Source organism: Rattus norvegicus, chromosome X (genome assembly GCF_036323735.1).
Source record: "Rattus norvegicus strain BN/NHsdMcwi chromosome X, GRCr8, whole genome shotgun sequence".
NCBI lineage: Eukaryota > Metazoa > Chordata > Mammalia > Rodentia > Muridae > Rattus > Rattus norvegicus.
This window is the reverse complement of record NC_086039.1, coordinates 126,298,751-126,314,768: the sequence shown is the minus strand read 5'-3', so window position 1 is coordinate 126,314,768 and position 16,018 is coordinate 126,298,751. Positions and strand designations below refer to the sequence as shown.

General features: G+C 40.8%; 1 protein-coding gene across 8 annotated transcripts in view; it reads left to right on the top strand.

Moving 5' to 3' along the window:
- Positions 1–16,018, top strand: part of Tenm1 (teneurin transmembrane protein 1) — an 889,770-nt gene that overhangs the window by 840,969 nt on the left and 32,783 nt on the right. For all 8 annotated transcript variants that reach the window (XM_063280507.1, XM_063280510.1, XM_039100433.2 and 5 more), the window contains 2 exons: positions 2,244–2,610; positions 4,007–4,517. In XM_063280507.1, the coding sequence (XP_063136577.1) occupies positions 2,244–2,610; positions 4,007–4,517 (878 nt within the window). The remainder of the gene's footprint in view (positions 1–2,243; positions 2,611–4,006; positions 4,518–16,018) is intronic.

The following is a 16,018-nucleotide window of genomic DNA, read 5'->3' as shown; positions in this document are numbered from 1 at the left end:
CGGTTCCCAGCTCCAAAAAAAAGAACCAAAAAAAAAAAAAAAAAAAAAAAGCAATGACAGCCCACATCTGCTTCCCAAACGTTCAGATTCCATGAGAGAAACAAAGACTTCCTCCGGCTTTCACTCAAAGCTAAAAAGAATAGTTATATAACTGTCACTATTTTGGTCCTGAATAGGACACTTTTGCTGCCTTTGTCTAGCCTGAAAGGAGAGAAATGGACAGTAATGACCGCTGATGTAGGGAGTTGCCACATGGACCACAGTGCTCTGAGAAGTGCCTAGAGATAGGTAGTCACTGCCGGGAAGTGTCAGGACAGGCACAGAGCCAACTCGTGGCCAGAAATTAACTACAGTAGACTCATGTTTAATTTGTGTATTCCTAGCATCTCACACAGCACTTGGACAGAGCACACTACACACACACAAACAGGCACACAGGCATGCATGAACAGACATTGTTTTGTTCCTCTCTAACATATCTCAAATTCTTGTATTCTCAATACCCTACATTGTCATCCTAGTTTATGTATGGAAATTCCTTACCTAGCCTACTCAAGAAGCCTCCTCTGGGAACGTCATCTCACCTGTGCCTCCTACATTGTCACAACAGCAGCCAATAAGATCCACCTTAAACCCAAATATGACTATGCCACTCTCCTACTTAAAGCCCATCAGTGGCTACCCCCAGACACAAGGACAAAATAACTGAGTGCTTCCTTTCATCAGCTGGTATATTTGTTTGCCAGAGATGTCATAGCAAAGTGTCAAAGATTTGTCATCTTCAATAACAAACATTTTTTTCTCATATCTTTGGACGCTGGAACCCCATGACACAGGTGCTCATTTTACCTGGGCAATCTCTTTGAGAATCAGATGTCCGTCGTCTTGCTATGTTCACATATAAACATCTCCATTTTCATAATCACACCTATGATTTAAATTAGGGATCCAGCCTTCCAATCGCAACTGTCAAAATGTACTCTGTAAATGCCTTCTCTCCAAACATAGTCACATTGGAGGTCAGGACCACAGGTTATAAATGTAAAAGGGACAAGACTGACTCTGTCACATCTAGTCACTATCTTCTGGTTGGCATCACTATTTATTTACACACACTGAAACTATATTAACTTTACTGAAATATTTATTGTAACCAAGATGAGTCATGCTCTGGTGTTTAGGCTTTTACCCATGCCATTTGCTCTTCCCAAATTGTCGTCAGACCCATGCCCCTCTGCTCCTACTAGATACTTCATGCTTGGCTTATTATACCATTTCTTCTGTTAATATCCTGACTCCATGTCTATGTGAAGGGTTTTCATTTCATTTCTATTGCTTCCTTTTCACAACATCGAGAGTAATTGCTAATAGTGTTTCCAAGGGCTCTGCTAGACCAAAAAGTTATTTGAAGGCATGGGTTTATGTCGTGGAAGCATTGTTTTAATCCCTAAAGCCTAGCTAGCACAAGGCTTAATCCAAAGAATGTTCACAGACATTCAGGGAAATAACAAACCAACCTGTTTCTTTGCCAAGGTGGAGGACTAAAGGAGTAAACAAGATCCAGCTAAGTGAGGAAGATGTGCCAGCCTAGGACTCTGAAGTAATAACTAGAGGTCCAGACCTACATGATATACAAGATGGATATTAGGCACATGTTAATGGCAGGCCCTGTCCAAAAAGGCTATTGATTGAGTTAAACCTGGTTTCCCCAGCACTCTCTATTGCCCCCAAATCTTTAGGATTTTGCTTTTCTGAGAATAAACGAGACATTAAGAGATTGTGTTCGGGGTGGGGAGGGTTGATTTTAGTGATCCAGCAACCCTACAGCAACAGCCTTCAGAATCACTAGAAGATTTGCAAAAGCACAGATGGTTGGATCCCCATTCTTAGGGACTATGATACTATGGATACCAGGATTATGGTACTTGGACAGAGCCTCAGAATTTGCATTTCTAACCATTTTCCAAGAGATACTATGGTAGTTGGTCCAGAGACCACACTGTGAAAACCACTACTCTAGAAGATACTTCTAAGACTTTGAAAACCAATTTATACTCCATCGGGAATAGCCGAGATGATAAATATGCTGTGTGATTACCTAGGCATCCCTCATTGCCAGACAGCATCAATGTTGCTGAAATCAGTAATAGTACAGGAACAGTAAGCTATTTATTATTTTTCCAGTAAAAGTATCTCTGGGAAGATGTAGTAACGTGATGATGTGCGCTCTGTTCTTTCTGTAGGTGCGATTGGAGTGGCCAACAGACCTTGCAGTCAATCCCATGGACAATTCATTGTATGTCCTGGATAACAACATTGTGCTGCAAATTTCTGAGAACAGGCGTGTGCGGATCATTGCAGGGCGTCCCATTCACTGCCAGGTGCCCGGCATCGATCATTTCTTGGTCAGCAAAGTAGCAATTCACTCTACTCTGGAGTCAGCCAGGGCCATCAGCGTCTCCCACAGCGGGCTGCTCTTCATCGCTGAAACAGACGAGAGGAAAGTGAACCGCATTCAGCAAGTGACCACCAATGGGGAGATCTCCATCATCGCTGGTGCTCCCACTGACTGTGACTGTAAAATTGATCCCAACTGTGACTGTTTTTCAGGTATGACCTTTTTAGCAATTCAGCAGCTTCCCCCTCTCTCTTTTCAAAAGCAAAGCCTGCATCAGAAAAGCCTAAAGGAAAACAAAAGGAATTCAGATAAACTATTGTGTGGGCTCGTGGAGAAAGCAATGCATTGAGAGGCAACTCTGACAGCTGACTTACTGACCCGGAAAAGCCATAAAACCTGTTCACAATCCATCTGCCTTACGTGTTACACAGAGATAAGTGTGTTTCTCCATCATGGCACTTGGCTGTTCTTAGGACAAACAAATGGAATAACTTTTCAGATTCTCAAAAAGTTGACAGCATACAGATTTAAGATCATGCCATTATTTTTGCATTACATAAAGGAAAATAGGTATTAAAACATATTTACTGATTTTATTATGGAAAAATATACTTGCCCTAAATGACTGCTTTCCATATTAAAAGCATGTTCTATTAGACACTAGAAGGGACCCCAAGTAGACTGCTTTGAGAGTGCACAAGAAAATTTAAATTCCACAATGGTTAAGTTCTTTCTTACAACATCAGTTTCTTACATTACTTGATTTTAAAAACTCTGAAATCCCATAAACAGCAGTGCCCTTTCCTTACTGCTAAAATAGGAGAGGAAAAGATGAGTCTTTTCCCCAAACATGGAATAGTTATTCTGGATATCAAAGAGACCTATAAATGCCAACAGTTCTTCTATTTACCTGCCAAACAGAAATCCCTTCATGCTACATGCAAACCAATTAAGCTACTCATCCAAGATTGAATGGCTCTCATAAGTTCTGTGTTTCAATGGGCCAAGGGAATCCAGATCTAGCGACTTTGTTCAATATTTCCAGTATTTTCTTGAACAATGAGATTCCTAAATATTTTAGTAACTTATATCTTTTATTTAAGATAAATCTATTTATCCCAGTTAACAAGGTGATATTTGGAGACATTGTTACACTTATAGATCGTATATTTTGACATTGGGACAATGTGAAATTAACAGAGGGAAAGACCTCTAAGCAGAGTGGGACTGGAAGATCTTAAAACAGATCCCGCAAGCAGCAACAGGAAGAAGACTCGTGGAATTGCAGGGAAATTCTGTGTGGCTATCATTATTTGCTGTTCTTGTATCTTGCAATATAATAGATTCTGAACAGCGGGATTTAGGAATTCACAAAATTGGTGTAACTGAGATAATTACATCTTACTGTTCATCTTTAGTGATACTGACTCAAGAATTATGATCTTTTGAATAATGGGTTTCAAAATAATCAGAGGGGGAGCCTGCAAAGAATGATGGTTTACTGATTGTTTTTTAAAATGGTTTTCAAATGTGTGTGGCTTTACGTCCAGGCTATGCCCCTCAAGGTTCTTCGATGCCAATTATTAATATCAAGGTCTTTCTCCATAGGTGACGGTGGCTACGCCAAAGATGCAAAGATGAAAGCCCCTTCCTCTTTAGCAGTGTCACCTGATGGCACCCTCTATGTAGCAGACCTTGGCAATGTTCGAATCCGTACCATTAGCAAGAATCAAGCCCACCTGAATGATATGAACCTTTATGAGATTGCCTCTCCTGCTGACCAAGAACTCTACCAGTTCACCGTCAATGGAACTCACCTACATACCATGAACTTGATAACCAGGGACTATGTTTATAACTTCACCTACAACGCCGAAGGTGATTTGGGCGCGATCACTAGCAGCAATGGCAATTCAGTGCATATACGCCGGGATGCAGGCGGGATGCCTCTGTGGCTTGTGGTGCCTGGTGGACAAGTCTACTGGCTTACCATAAGTAGCAATGGAGTCCTGAAAAGAGTCTCAGCCCAAGGCTACAATTTGGCCTTGATGACCTACCCAGGAAACACGGGACTTCTGGCAACAAAAAGTAATGAAAATGGATGGACAACTGTTTATGAGTAAGTTGCTAATTTCCAACTAAGCTTGGATAGGTTTTGATTTGAACTAGAATTACAGTAAGAACATGGTTTAGTAATTGATGGCTTGTTGCATGCTATTTTCTCCTAACAATCACAGTTAAAAAATAAAAAGTAAGTAGTCAAGGAGAAATTTTTACTCAGCTCCTAGGGTGGGCCCCATTTTGCCTAAGCAGTTTGTAGAGCATAATGCTTAAAGTATAGTGTGGCACTGCAGGGGACAGGAATGAGGTAGAAGTCCATGCACTCAGAAAAAATTTACAGCATCCCTGGGAAGACAAGGTAAAATTGCATCTAAATAACAAAAAAAAAGAAAGGATGCTGCTGAAGCAGTAAAGAGGCAGTGCGATTTAACAAGTATTTACCGATCCCTGTGGGGTTCAATGGATGAATAAATAAGTCCGTGCCCAGCCCAACACAGTGTTCACTGCTGTGAGGGATAAGGGTGAAGTAAGAATGGAAGAAGTGGACCCTGAAAGGAGAATGTAAAAATCTGTGGGGCGAGTACTGACCAGCAGCTCTGAGCCCTTGATCACCTCTGTGAAATGGGGAGCCAAGTGTTCCTCCTGTGCAAGCTCAGGCTTCCTCGGTGTCCCTGCACTAGTGGAAGCCAGCATGCAGTGGCAATTATAGGCTAGTTCTGTGATAACTATATTTGACTGGGAACTAACAGGACATATGGCTGACAGCAAGCTACTAGTCGGTTCCACAGCATGGAAATAGAGACCATTGTTTTACCTTGTTCCCAAGTCTATTCGTTCAGCAAGCCAGATTGATCAGCCCCCAGGAATTCCTTTCTCCCACAAAGGAAACTGCCAAGTTTCTAACAGTATACCAAGTGAGGATAATCCCTAGAGTCAGAACACAGAACCTGGGACAACAGCTTTAAACATGAAGAAGTGGAGATACTAAGTCTGAGGAGTTTAAGGTGTGACTCCTCTTGTGTGGTTAGAGAATATGAAGAGAATATGTCCAGGGCACAAAACCCTTCAGAGGAAAAGAACAAAGCAATTGTCCTTCAAATTTTGGAGCATTTCCCAAAGAAATGCCATATACACAAAAGACCTGAACAGCCAGCCACTCCACTTTCTCTTGGAGAAATGTATTCAGTAGTTTCTGTTACAGGACTTCCTCGGTTTTTTTTTTTTTAAGTTCTTTTACATCTTAATAAAAGTAACAAAAGCTACTGTTCTCTAAGGATGTAATTGCTGCTAAATATTGTCCTATGTAATTATTATACATTATTTTATTTACTTCTCTTTGTTACAACAAGGGAGAGGGGCTCTTGGCATCCCCACTTTATAGATAAGTAACAAAGCCACAAATATAATTAATTGGTCTTGATTCACCCAACTGTCCAGAACTCAAATACCAATAACCAAAATCAAGAAGGCATACTTTAAAACATTTTTCCTTTAGGAAAATTAGTTACTAATGAGAAACTTATAATGCCATTGAAAATGAGTCTCACCCCAGATCACAAAGCAGTTAAAATTAGGCAAGAAAAAGAAAACCACTGTTTTGAAACCTGTTAAATTCGGTCCTGCCAAAACAAATGGTTATGTTCAAAAGTTTTCAAATCAACCAGGTAATATGTTTCCCTTTCATTTCTTTGACTAATATTTTTTCCATCTTTATTAAATTGGGTATTTCTTATTCACATTTCAAATGTTATTCCCTTTCCTGGTTTTCAAGTCAACATCCCCCTAGCCCCTCCGCCTCCCCTTCTATATGGGTGTTCCTCTCCCCATCCTCCACCCATTACCGACTGCCCTCCCCCCAAGAATCCCATTCATTGGGGATTCAGTCTTGGCAGGACCAAGGTCTTCCCCTTTCACTGGTGCCCTTACTAGGCTATTCATTGCTACCTATGCAGTTGGAGCCCAGGGTCAGTCCATGTACAGTCTTTGGGTAGTGGCTTAGTCCCTGGAAGCTCTGGTTGTTTGGCATTGTTGTTCATATGGGGTCTCGAGCCCCTTCAAGCTCTTCCAGTTCTTTCTCTGATTCCTTCAGCGGGGGGCCTGTTCTCAGTTCAGTGGTTTGCTGCTGGCATTTGCCTATGTATTTGTATGTATTCTGGCTATTTCTCTCAGGAGAGATAAACATCCGGTTCCTGTCAGCCTGCACTTCTTTGCTTCATCCATCTTATCTAGTTTGGTGGCAGTATATGTATGGGCCACATGTGGGGCAGGCTCTGAATGGGTGTTTCTTCTGCCTCTGTTCTAAACTTTGCCTCCCTACCCCCTCCTAAGGGTATTCTTGTTCGCCTTTTAACGAAGGAGTGAAGCATCTGCATTTTGGTCATCCTTCTTGAGTTTCATGTGTTCTATGCATCTAGGGTAATTTGAGCATTTGGACTAATATCCACTTGTCAATGAGTGCATGCCATGTGTGGTTTTTCTGTGATTGGGTTACCTCACTCAGGATGATATTTTCCAGTTTCCATCCATTTGCCTATGAATTTCATAAAGTCATTGTTTTTGATAGCTGAGTAGTATTCCATTGTGTGGATGTACCACATTTTCTGTATCCATTCCTCTGTTGAAGGGCATCTGGGTTCTTTCCAGCTTCTGGCTATTATAAATAAGGCTGCTATGAACATAGTGGAGCATGTGTCTTTGTTATATGCTGGAGCATCTTTTGGGTATATGCCCAAGAGCGGTATAGCTGGGTCCTCAAGTACTGCAATGTCCAATTTTCTGAGAAACCTCCAGACTGATTTCCAGAATGGTTGTACCAGTCTGCAATCCCACCAAAAATGGAGGGGTGTTCCTCTTTCTCCACATCTTCGCCAGCAACTGCTGTCGCTGGAGTTTTTGATCTTAGCCATTTTGACTGGTGTGAGGTGGAATCTCACGGTTGTTTTGATTTGCATTTCCCTTATGACTAAAGATGTTGAACATTTCTTTAGGTGCTTCTCAGCCATCGGGCATTCCTCAGCTGTGAATTCTTTGTTTAGCTCTAAACCCCATTTTTAATAGGGTTATATGTCTTCCTGCAGTCTAACTTCGTGAGTTCTTTGTATATTTTGGATATAAGCCCTCTATCAGTTGTAGGATAGGTAAAGATCTTTTCCCAATCTGTTGGTTGCCGTTTTGTCCTAACAACAGTGTCCTTTGCCTTACAGAAGCTTTGTAGTTTTATGAGATCCCATTTGTCAATTCTTAATCCTAGAGCATAAGCCATTGGTGTTTTTTTCAGGAAATTTTCTCCAGTGCCCATGTGTTTGAGATGCTTCCCCACTTTTTCGTTTATTAGTTCAAATGTATCTGGTTTGATGTGGAGGTCCTTGATCCACTTGGACTTAAGCTTTGTACAGGGTAATAAGAATGGTTCGATCTGCATTCTTCTACATTCTGACCTCCAGTGGAGCCAGCACCATTTGCTGAAAATGCTATCTTTTTTCCATTGGATGGTTTTGGCTCCTTTCTCAAAAATCAAGTGACCATAGGTGTGTGGGTTCGTTTCTGGGTCTTCAATTCTATTCCACTGGTCTATCTGCCTGTCTCTGTACAATGCTGTACAGTTTTTATCACTATTGCTCTGTAATACTGCTTGAGTTCAGGGATAGTGATTCCCCCTGAAGTCCTTTTATTGTTGAGGATAGTTTTAGCTATCCTGAGATTTTTGTTTTTCCAGGTGAATTTGCAAATTGTTCTGTCTAACTCTATGAAGAATTGGATTGGAATTTTGATGGGGATTACATTGAATCTGTAGATCACTTTTGGTAAAATGGCCATTTTTACTATATTAATCCTGCCAATCCATGAGCATGGGAGATCTTTCCATCTTCTGAGATCTTCTTCAATTTCTTTCTTCAGAGGCTTGAAGTTCTTATCATACAGATCTTTCACTTGCTTGGTTAAAGTCACACTGAGGTATTTTATATTATTTGGGACTATTATGAAGGGTTTGACTAATATTTTTGAGTATTTGCTAAGTAGTACAAAATATTCCAGACATGTCTAACCTTTGACACTGAGGCACAATGATATCATCTACTAAGTTCACACATGAGAGCTATGAAGTCAACTTACAAAAAGTCACAAAAATCCTATAATCTTTTAAGTTAGTTAATGAGTTTGTATTGACCTTCACTCATAACTATCCTAAAGTATGTGAGCCTGTAGGCCACAGGCTGGATGCGCCTATTATGTGTGGAGATGGAACCATTAATAAACAAAGCTCCATTTACTCATGGACCTTACATTTTACTGGAGGAGAATAAGTTGTATAGTGTTTCAAATAATGATGTTATATGAAGATTATATGCATACATATCTATGGTATGAGATGTATTAATAATTTGGGGCTAGTAAGATGACTCAGCAGATTAAAATGATTGACTCCAAGCCTGATAACTTGAGCTTGATTCCAGAAACTCATATGGTGGAAAGAATGAACTGATTCCCACAGATTGTTCCCTGACCTCCCCCTTTCTGCCATGACATACAAAGATAGATAGATAGATAGATAGGTAGATAGATAGATAGATAGATAGATAGATAGATAGATAAAAGAAGAATGATTAATGCTTACTGTCAAAGTAGGTGTAGGATTTGTAGGAAAAAATGTCAATGACAACTTCAAAATTTTTGGCTTAAACAACACAATCTAGAATTTCTACTCTTAAAGCGAAATATTGTACAAGACATATTATAAGGTAAGAGCCTAGAAATTCAATTTGTGACAATTCGTTAAACATTTAAATTTAAATAGATGCGTCTAGATTTGAAGAGAAGCTAAGAATCAACATTTGTACTCCACCAAAGGTTAAAATGTATTTAAATATATGAAGCAGGTGAGATTGCCAGAAAAGTGAGATTAGACTAAGAAAAGCTAGCAGCCTAATGATCCAGAATTACCTCATAGTTTTTAGCTTAAGAACAATTGTCAAAAGAGACTGAGAAAAGGAGGAGCTAGTGTTGTTGTAAAAATATAAAAATAAAAAGTAGTAGTAGTCTTTTACCCCACTGGGTCTACACCTCGGTGCCCCAAGATATCTGCTAGATATCTTGGCAGAAACACATCCCAGCCGCACACTTTCCTACACTCAAACCCTCACATAAAAGAACACACAACACAATAATCTTAGATCCAATTGATAAGATATAATTGCCCACTTAAACATACAAAGCCGAGTACCATCCATCCCTTGAGAACATTAATAACAACCTGTAAATACACAGAGCAGAATCTTAACATCACCTGCCATGGCTTCTCCCCTCTCTCTCTTCTGTGTCCTGTCTCCTCCTCTTCCTTCAAACTTCTCTCCCACCCATCCTTCCTTCTCCTCCAATGTCAGGCCTCCTTCTATCCTGTACCTGCCCCTCACCTGTACTTTACAAATTCAATGGCAAGGTTTTGGTGAAATGACCTGATTCCTGAGTATGTGACTAGGCAGCTGTCCTTGGGGCAGTGGAATTAGCATCAAAATACGGATAACTTCAGGACAGACCACAACAAGCTAGAGAAGTGGCATGTACTGAAAGCCAATTGGTTTAGTCCAAAGATTTATGCTCTTAAACAAACTGCCTTAGACCAGGTTATTTATAAAAGATTGGAATTCACTGGGGCGGGGGTGGGGGCATATGGTGTGTGTCAGAGGAGAGCTCTGTGGAGTCGATGTTCTCTTTCCACCTTTACATGGGTTCTAGGGCTCAAACTCAGGCCACAGGAGCTGGGCAGCGAATGCTTTGTCCCACTAAGACATCTTGCCAGGGGATAGAAAGGCTTAGATTAAGGTGCCAGCAGAATCAACATGTAGTATGAGGTACTCTCTGCTTGCACGATGGCACCTCTTACTCTGTGTCATCATGTGGCAGAAGTAGAGAGGAAAAGAGGTAGGCTATTTCCCTACAACTCACAGATCTCATTTTGGGGACAGAACCCTTATGACCTAATCATCTCCTAAAGACCCTCTCTCTTGCCCTTGGACAGATGGCTCAATAGTCAAATTCACTGGCTGCTCTTTTCAAAGAACCTGGGCTTAATTCCCAGCACTGCATGGCAGCTCACAACCATCTGTAACTCCAATCCCCAGGGATCTGCTGTCCTCTTCCATATTCGGCATGCAAGAAGTACACAGACATACATCCAGAACAAAAAAAATCTATGCACATAATACTTGAAACAAAATAAAATAAAAGTTAAAATAAAACCCAGCTTATAATATTTCAACTTAAAAATTTGGGGGATGCATTCATAATCCATCCCTATATAAAACAGATGATTCAAAAAGGAAAAGGGAGGGGAGTTTAGAACTCAATGGTAGGTCACCAGCTTAACATATACAAGACCCAGGGGACAATGTCCAGCATCCCCAGAAAAAAGACAACAATGTATCAGATATTAATAAATAAGTTGATCCTAAGAATCAATCATTGTCTCTGAAGATCATTATTTACCTGAAAGGAGGAAGATTCTACAACACAGTAGAGGACTCAAGCCTGACTAGCACAGGTCAGTGATAGACTAGATGGATGCACAAATATTCATGGCAACACTGTTCATAATCACCAGGAAGTGTCCACCAAGTGATGAGTAGACATGCATAATGCAATCTACCAATATCATGAGACAGTATTAACTCAGAAGTAGAAACAAAGTCTTGATACGTACTAAAACATGAGTCAACCTCAATCATTGAGTGAAAGAAGCTAAACACAAGGGGAAAATATCATATGGTTACATCTAGAGAAAATATCCAGAAAAGGCAAATCCATATAGATAAAAAATAGACTAGTAGTTGCCAAGAGCCGATGAAAGGAATAAACTGGGGGTATGGGCAGGCATAATGAATAAGGTTTGTTTACGGAATGACAGAAACGCCCTGGAAGTGGTGGTGATAGTTATATAACATAACCAATGTGCTGAAACATTAGTAGCTTGTACCCTTTAAAACACTAAATTTTTTGGTGTGTAAAGTATCTCTCAATAATAATAAAAAAGAAAATAGGAGGAGAGAGATTGGACATAGTAGATAAAGAATTACTTTGAGGAGCTTTGCTATAAGGAGTAGAAAAATTCGAACTGGTGTCAGGGGAGAGAAATGGAGTGAACAGAAGGGATTTTTGTTGTTGTTGTTCATTTTTTCTTTGATTTGGGTTTAGGTTTGAGGCAGGGTCTCACTGAACAAAGGGTTTCAGGCCTTGCTGGCCTGAAACTCACTATGTAGACCAGGCTAGCCTTGAGTTTATCGAAGATTTTAGTGAAATATGTTTGCTTGCTAATGGAAAGGGTACAGTATAGAGATCAAAATTTATGATGCCCAGTAGAGAAGAGAGTGTTACTGAAGGAGCAGCTATCTTCTATTGGCACCTTGAAGCAGAGAAAATGTGGTAAGCAGTATCCCCCAGACCTGTCACCAGGACTCAGTGTGCAATCAGGAAAGTGGGAGCTACTAACATCCTTGTGGCATAACCAATAATGAGACTCTAAGAAATAAGAAACACAAGCATCCACATGAGAGTATCCTTGGAATTTTATGACCATGAAGAATAGTTAGAAGTCATCTTATGAAAGAGGGAGTCCCAGAACAAGGAGGTAACTTGCCCACTCAGATTGCTTGTTGGCTAGATCTAGAGTTAGACTTATTCTTTCTGCTCTACACCTACCACAGTGAGTTCCATAAGAGAGTGAACATTTGAGACTACAAGAATGATGACACAGAATGTGTAGAGCTACAAGAGGATGTGAATATGAGAACATCATTAGGTGAACAGGAAGGCTATTCTTTCTTCTACCTCCTAACTCCAGCAAGATGCATGCTGAACTGGTCAAGAACAAATTACATGTGTTGAGAGAGGATACCTCTTCCTTTTGAAGCTGTTTGTTCTCAGGCTGAACAGCAGCCCGTAATAAACCACAGCCCCTATCCTATCTTTCCTGGCCATGTAAGAATGCATGACTTTCTCACCATAACAATATGCATAAATAACCTATCTTCAGCATGTGTCTTGTTTCATTTATATCCTTTATATCATTTATATCCAGTCCTGGATATTCCCACAAAACTGTCCTTGTCCATCTGAACTTTGAGAACACAGAATTGGAGCTCCTATCTCAATCAGGGTCAGAAGAAGGCTAAGCATAATAGAAACTGAAATGCTCACCTAAATCCTCAAGTATTTCTATAAAGGGAGAGCGTGGCTTCTTTCTTTGGTTAAAGGGGACAAATTGTTTTCCAAGTCAAAAACAGAATTCTGTTGTGAGATGAGATGAGTGAAGCAAAGTTTGTCAAGATGGGGACCTGCTGTGTAGAAAGGCCCACGAGAGTAATCTGTTCAGCTTTTGATTATCTGCAGCTATTGAGAGAAAAACTGACACAGTCGACCCCGAACAGTGGGTAATGCAAACAGAACTTAAAACAGTCTCTTGTGCAGCAGGAATACAGGGGCTTTTACTGTGTGATGGAATATTGTTTAAATAGTTCATTGGTTTTCCTAATTGTTTGATTTGGACCCAGATCAAAACTACACACCCCAAGTATTAGCACTTGAAGCTCCACTGCCCATAAGTGTCCTAAGTGTCAGAGTGCAGGGGTTAGGGGCGGGGCAGGGATGATAAGCTGTTCACAGGGAAATGGCTAACAAGAGGTGACTGTCAACATAAGAATAATGCTAGAGCAAGGAGAAATGCATTCTGTCCTAACAAGCTAATGGACCCCTAATTGTAATTGACCCTATCACAGTGGACATCCAAGGCACAGACCTTGCTCCTCACACAACGGGCAAATCCTCTTCACCCTTGGAAGTGAAATAGCAACCATGATGCTTTTGATTATTTTTCTGGCATTTTCCTGGCCAAAAAAAAAAAAAAAAAACAACTTCTACTACATTAAATAAAAAAAGCCCCAGGCTGAGGCAAGAGAATCAGTTGTGTCTGCTGTCAGGATGAGCAGAGTTAACAGTTCCTCAGTCCCTCCTGCCTTTTATGGGAAGTCCTTGCACTTGGGAGGAAGACTTCTGTATTTCCATGTGTTATTGATCTTTGGGTCCTCTGCCTTCTCCATTTCTAGACTCTGCTAGTTCGTTTCTTTCCACACAAAAAGCCACTTAATGACAAGTGAGAAAAGCTTTCATAATATTTCTCAATACTTTCTAGAATATTTTTCCAATGCCAAGTCTTGTCAAGGGTGGCTAATGGGGGATCGCCCTTTCGCCCAGATAAGATTGTAATGGGGAAAGGCATATAAGCCATATCTTCATGCAGAAAGTTTCACTCGATAGTCACCACTTCAAACACTTGAAATGGAGCTGGAGAAATGGCTCATCCATTTACTGCTAAGGCTCACAAGCCAAACATATGCAAGATTGTAGCGTCTTCTACAGTCATGAGATAGAAAAGAAACTAAGGTGCTATGAGGTGCAGCCCTTACCTCCAGGCAAGCAAATGACTACAATCTAGCAAAAATAGGACTGAGGATGTAATTCAGTTGGTGGAGTGCTTACATAAGATGTATAGGGCCAGGCATTCTGTCCTTAACCCCATCAAACCACCATCTCAGGTACCTAAAAGATTCTAATCCAGCCTTGGCTACATGAGACTATCAAAAACAAAAATAAAACCACTACACATGGAAAGAAGCATATAAAAATATGGACTGTTCCCTCGGGTATCTAAAGATAGACTCAACATCTTTGTTCAAATACCTCTCTTTGTCCCAAGTCTTGCTATGACTCACAAATGAAGGAAACAGAATTTGCAGTAATGCTGTAGAAAAGCAAAATGAAGATTCGGAGCTCATGGAGGCAGAGAACATTTCAGGGGCTTCGAAGAAGTTTAGCTGCATTTTCATAGGACATCTACATAAACTGAGTTGGTCCTCTTGTCCTATTTGCTTTGTGTTGCTGAAACACCGAATAAAAGAGACTTGAGGTAGAAAGGCTTTACATTTACCTTGAAGGTTATTTCCATCATTGAGGGAAGTCAGGGCAGGAACACAAAACAGGAATCTGAAGGCAGAACCTGAAGCAGAGACCATGGTGCTTACTGGCCTGCTCCCAATGCTTTATTCAGCCTGATCTCTTATAGCACTCAGGAATGGCACCATCCACAAGGAATCATCAATCAGAGCGATGACTCACAGGCTTGCCCCCAGACCAAACTGATGGGAGAATTTTCTCAGTTGCGATTCCTCTTTCCAGATTACTCTAGCTTATGCCAAGCTAACAAAAACCAAACAGCAACCCTCCCAACACTACTGGAGATGATTCTGTCTGCTCTCTAACCCACTGTCGCTCGTGTTGAACAGTCCTCTCCATTTTTTACTGGCAATGTCCAATTACCACTAATCTACCAAATGAGTGAATGTAGTGAGAATTTATGCCACACTCTGAGAATGCAAAGATGACTGAGAAGTCAAAAGATGTGGACTTACAGTCCAGGGCGGAAGGCAAGTCCCAAGCACATGTGACCCCAATACATTTGATAAAAACAGAAGTTCCTCATCCCTCCTTACAGGAGCTGAGACTGTAACCTCCTCACAATCTCTACTGCTCCCAGTCTCCCCACATGTAATTCGCTGTCATCAAAACACTGATCTGGTCACACTATTCCCCACCACACCCCGGAAAACGTCTTTCCACACCTCTACATTACCTTCTTTGCCCCTACATAACTTCATATTTACCTTGAGAGCCTGGTAGACCAACCCCCCACTGTGCTCACTCCTCCAGCATTCTCTCCCACTTCCTTCCTTAAGGAACCTTGTTCTCAAACAGCATTCCCCCAAAGCACATGCCACAGAAGTCTGCACTGGTCTTCCTGTTCCAGCTTTCTTTGAAATGTCTTCTTTCCCTCCTCAGTCTCTGTACACCATCCAGGATTGAAACATCACCACCTCATGATCGTCCTCCCTCTCTTTTGCTCAGCCCACCAGAAAGAGATTTCTGCCTTTATTGGGTTTCTACAGTTCTTCCTTTACATATGCACTAGCAATAGCCTGGGACTAGAGGGATTTTTTTGGTGTAGCTCTCATCTGCCCTACTAGAGACTGTGGGTTTCAGGAAACACTGTATCCTCAGGACCTATAGCACATGACTCTATTAGCTGAATGAAAGTCAAATGAGAACACAAGGGCACTGTGGACTTGAAAGTGCATAAACAAAAGCAAAATACTATTCCTGGTGAGAAAGATGGATCCACTATTTCCTAAAGAATGCTTATTAGATTGGTCAGTTTTGACCTGAGGGAGTATAGAGGTCTGACTTCTTTGTCCTTCCTTTTAAAAATATAAATAATGAATCACACATTTATTAATCTGAGTATTTTCTAGTAAGCAAAGGTAGGGAAGCTCCCAGCTTCTATTCAGTGCAGTTTTAGAACTGGCTTAAATGCTCCTCAGGGGAAAGATCGCACTATCCTTTATGAGAAAAGATTAGACCAAATATATTTTTAATAATGTATAAATATAACTTCCCCCAACTAAAGTATATCCCCCTCAAGGATAATGAAATCTAGGAGCTGAAAAGATGGCTCAG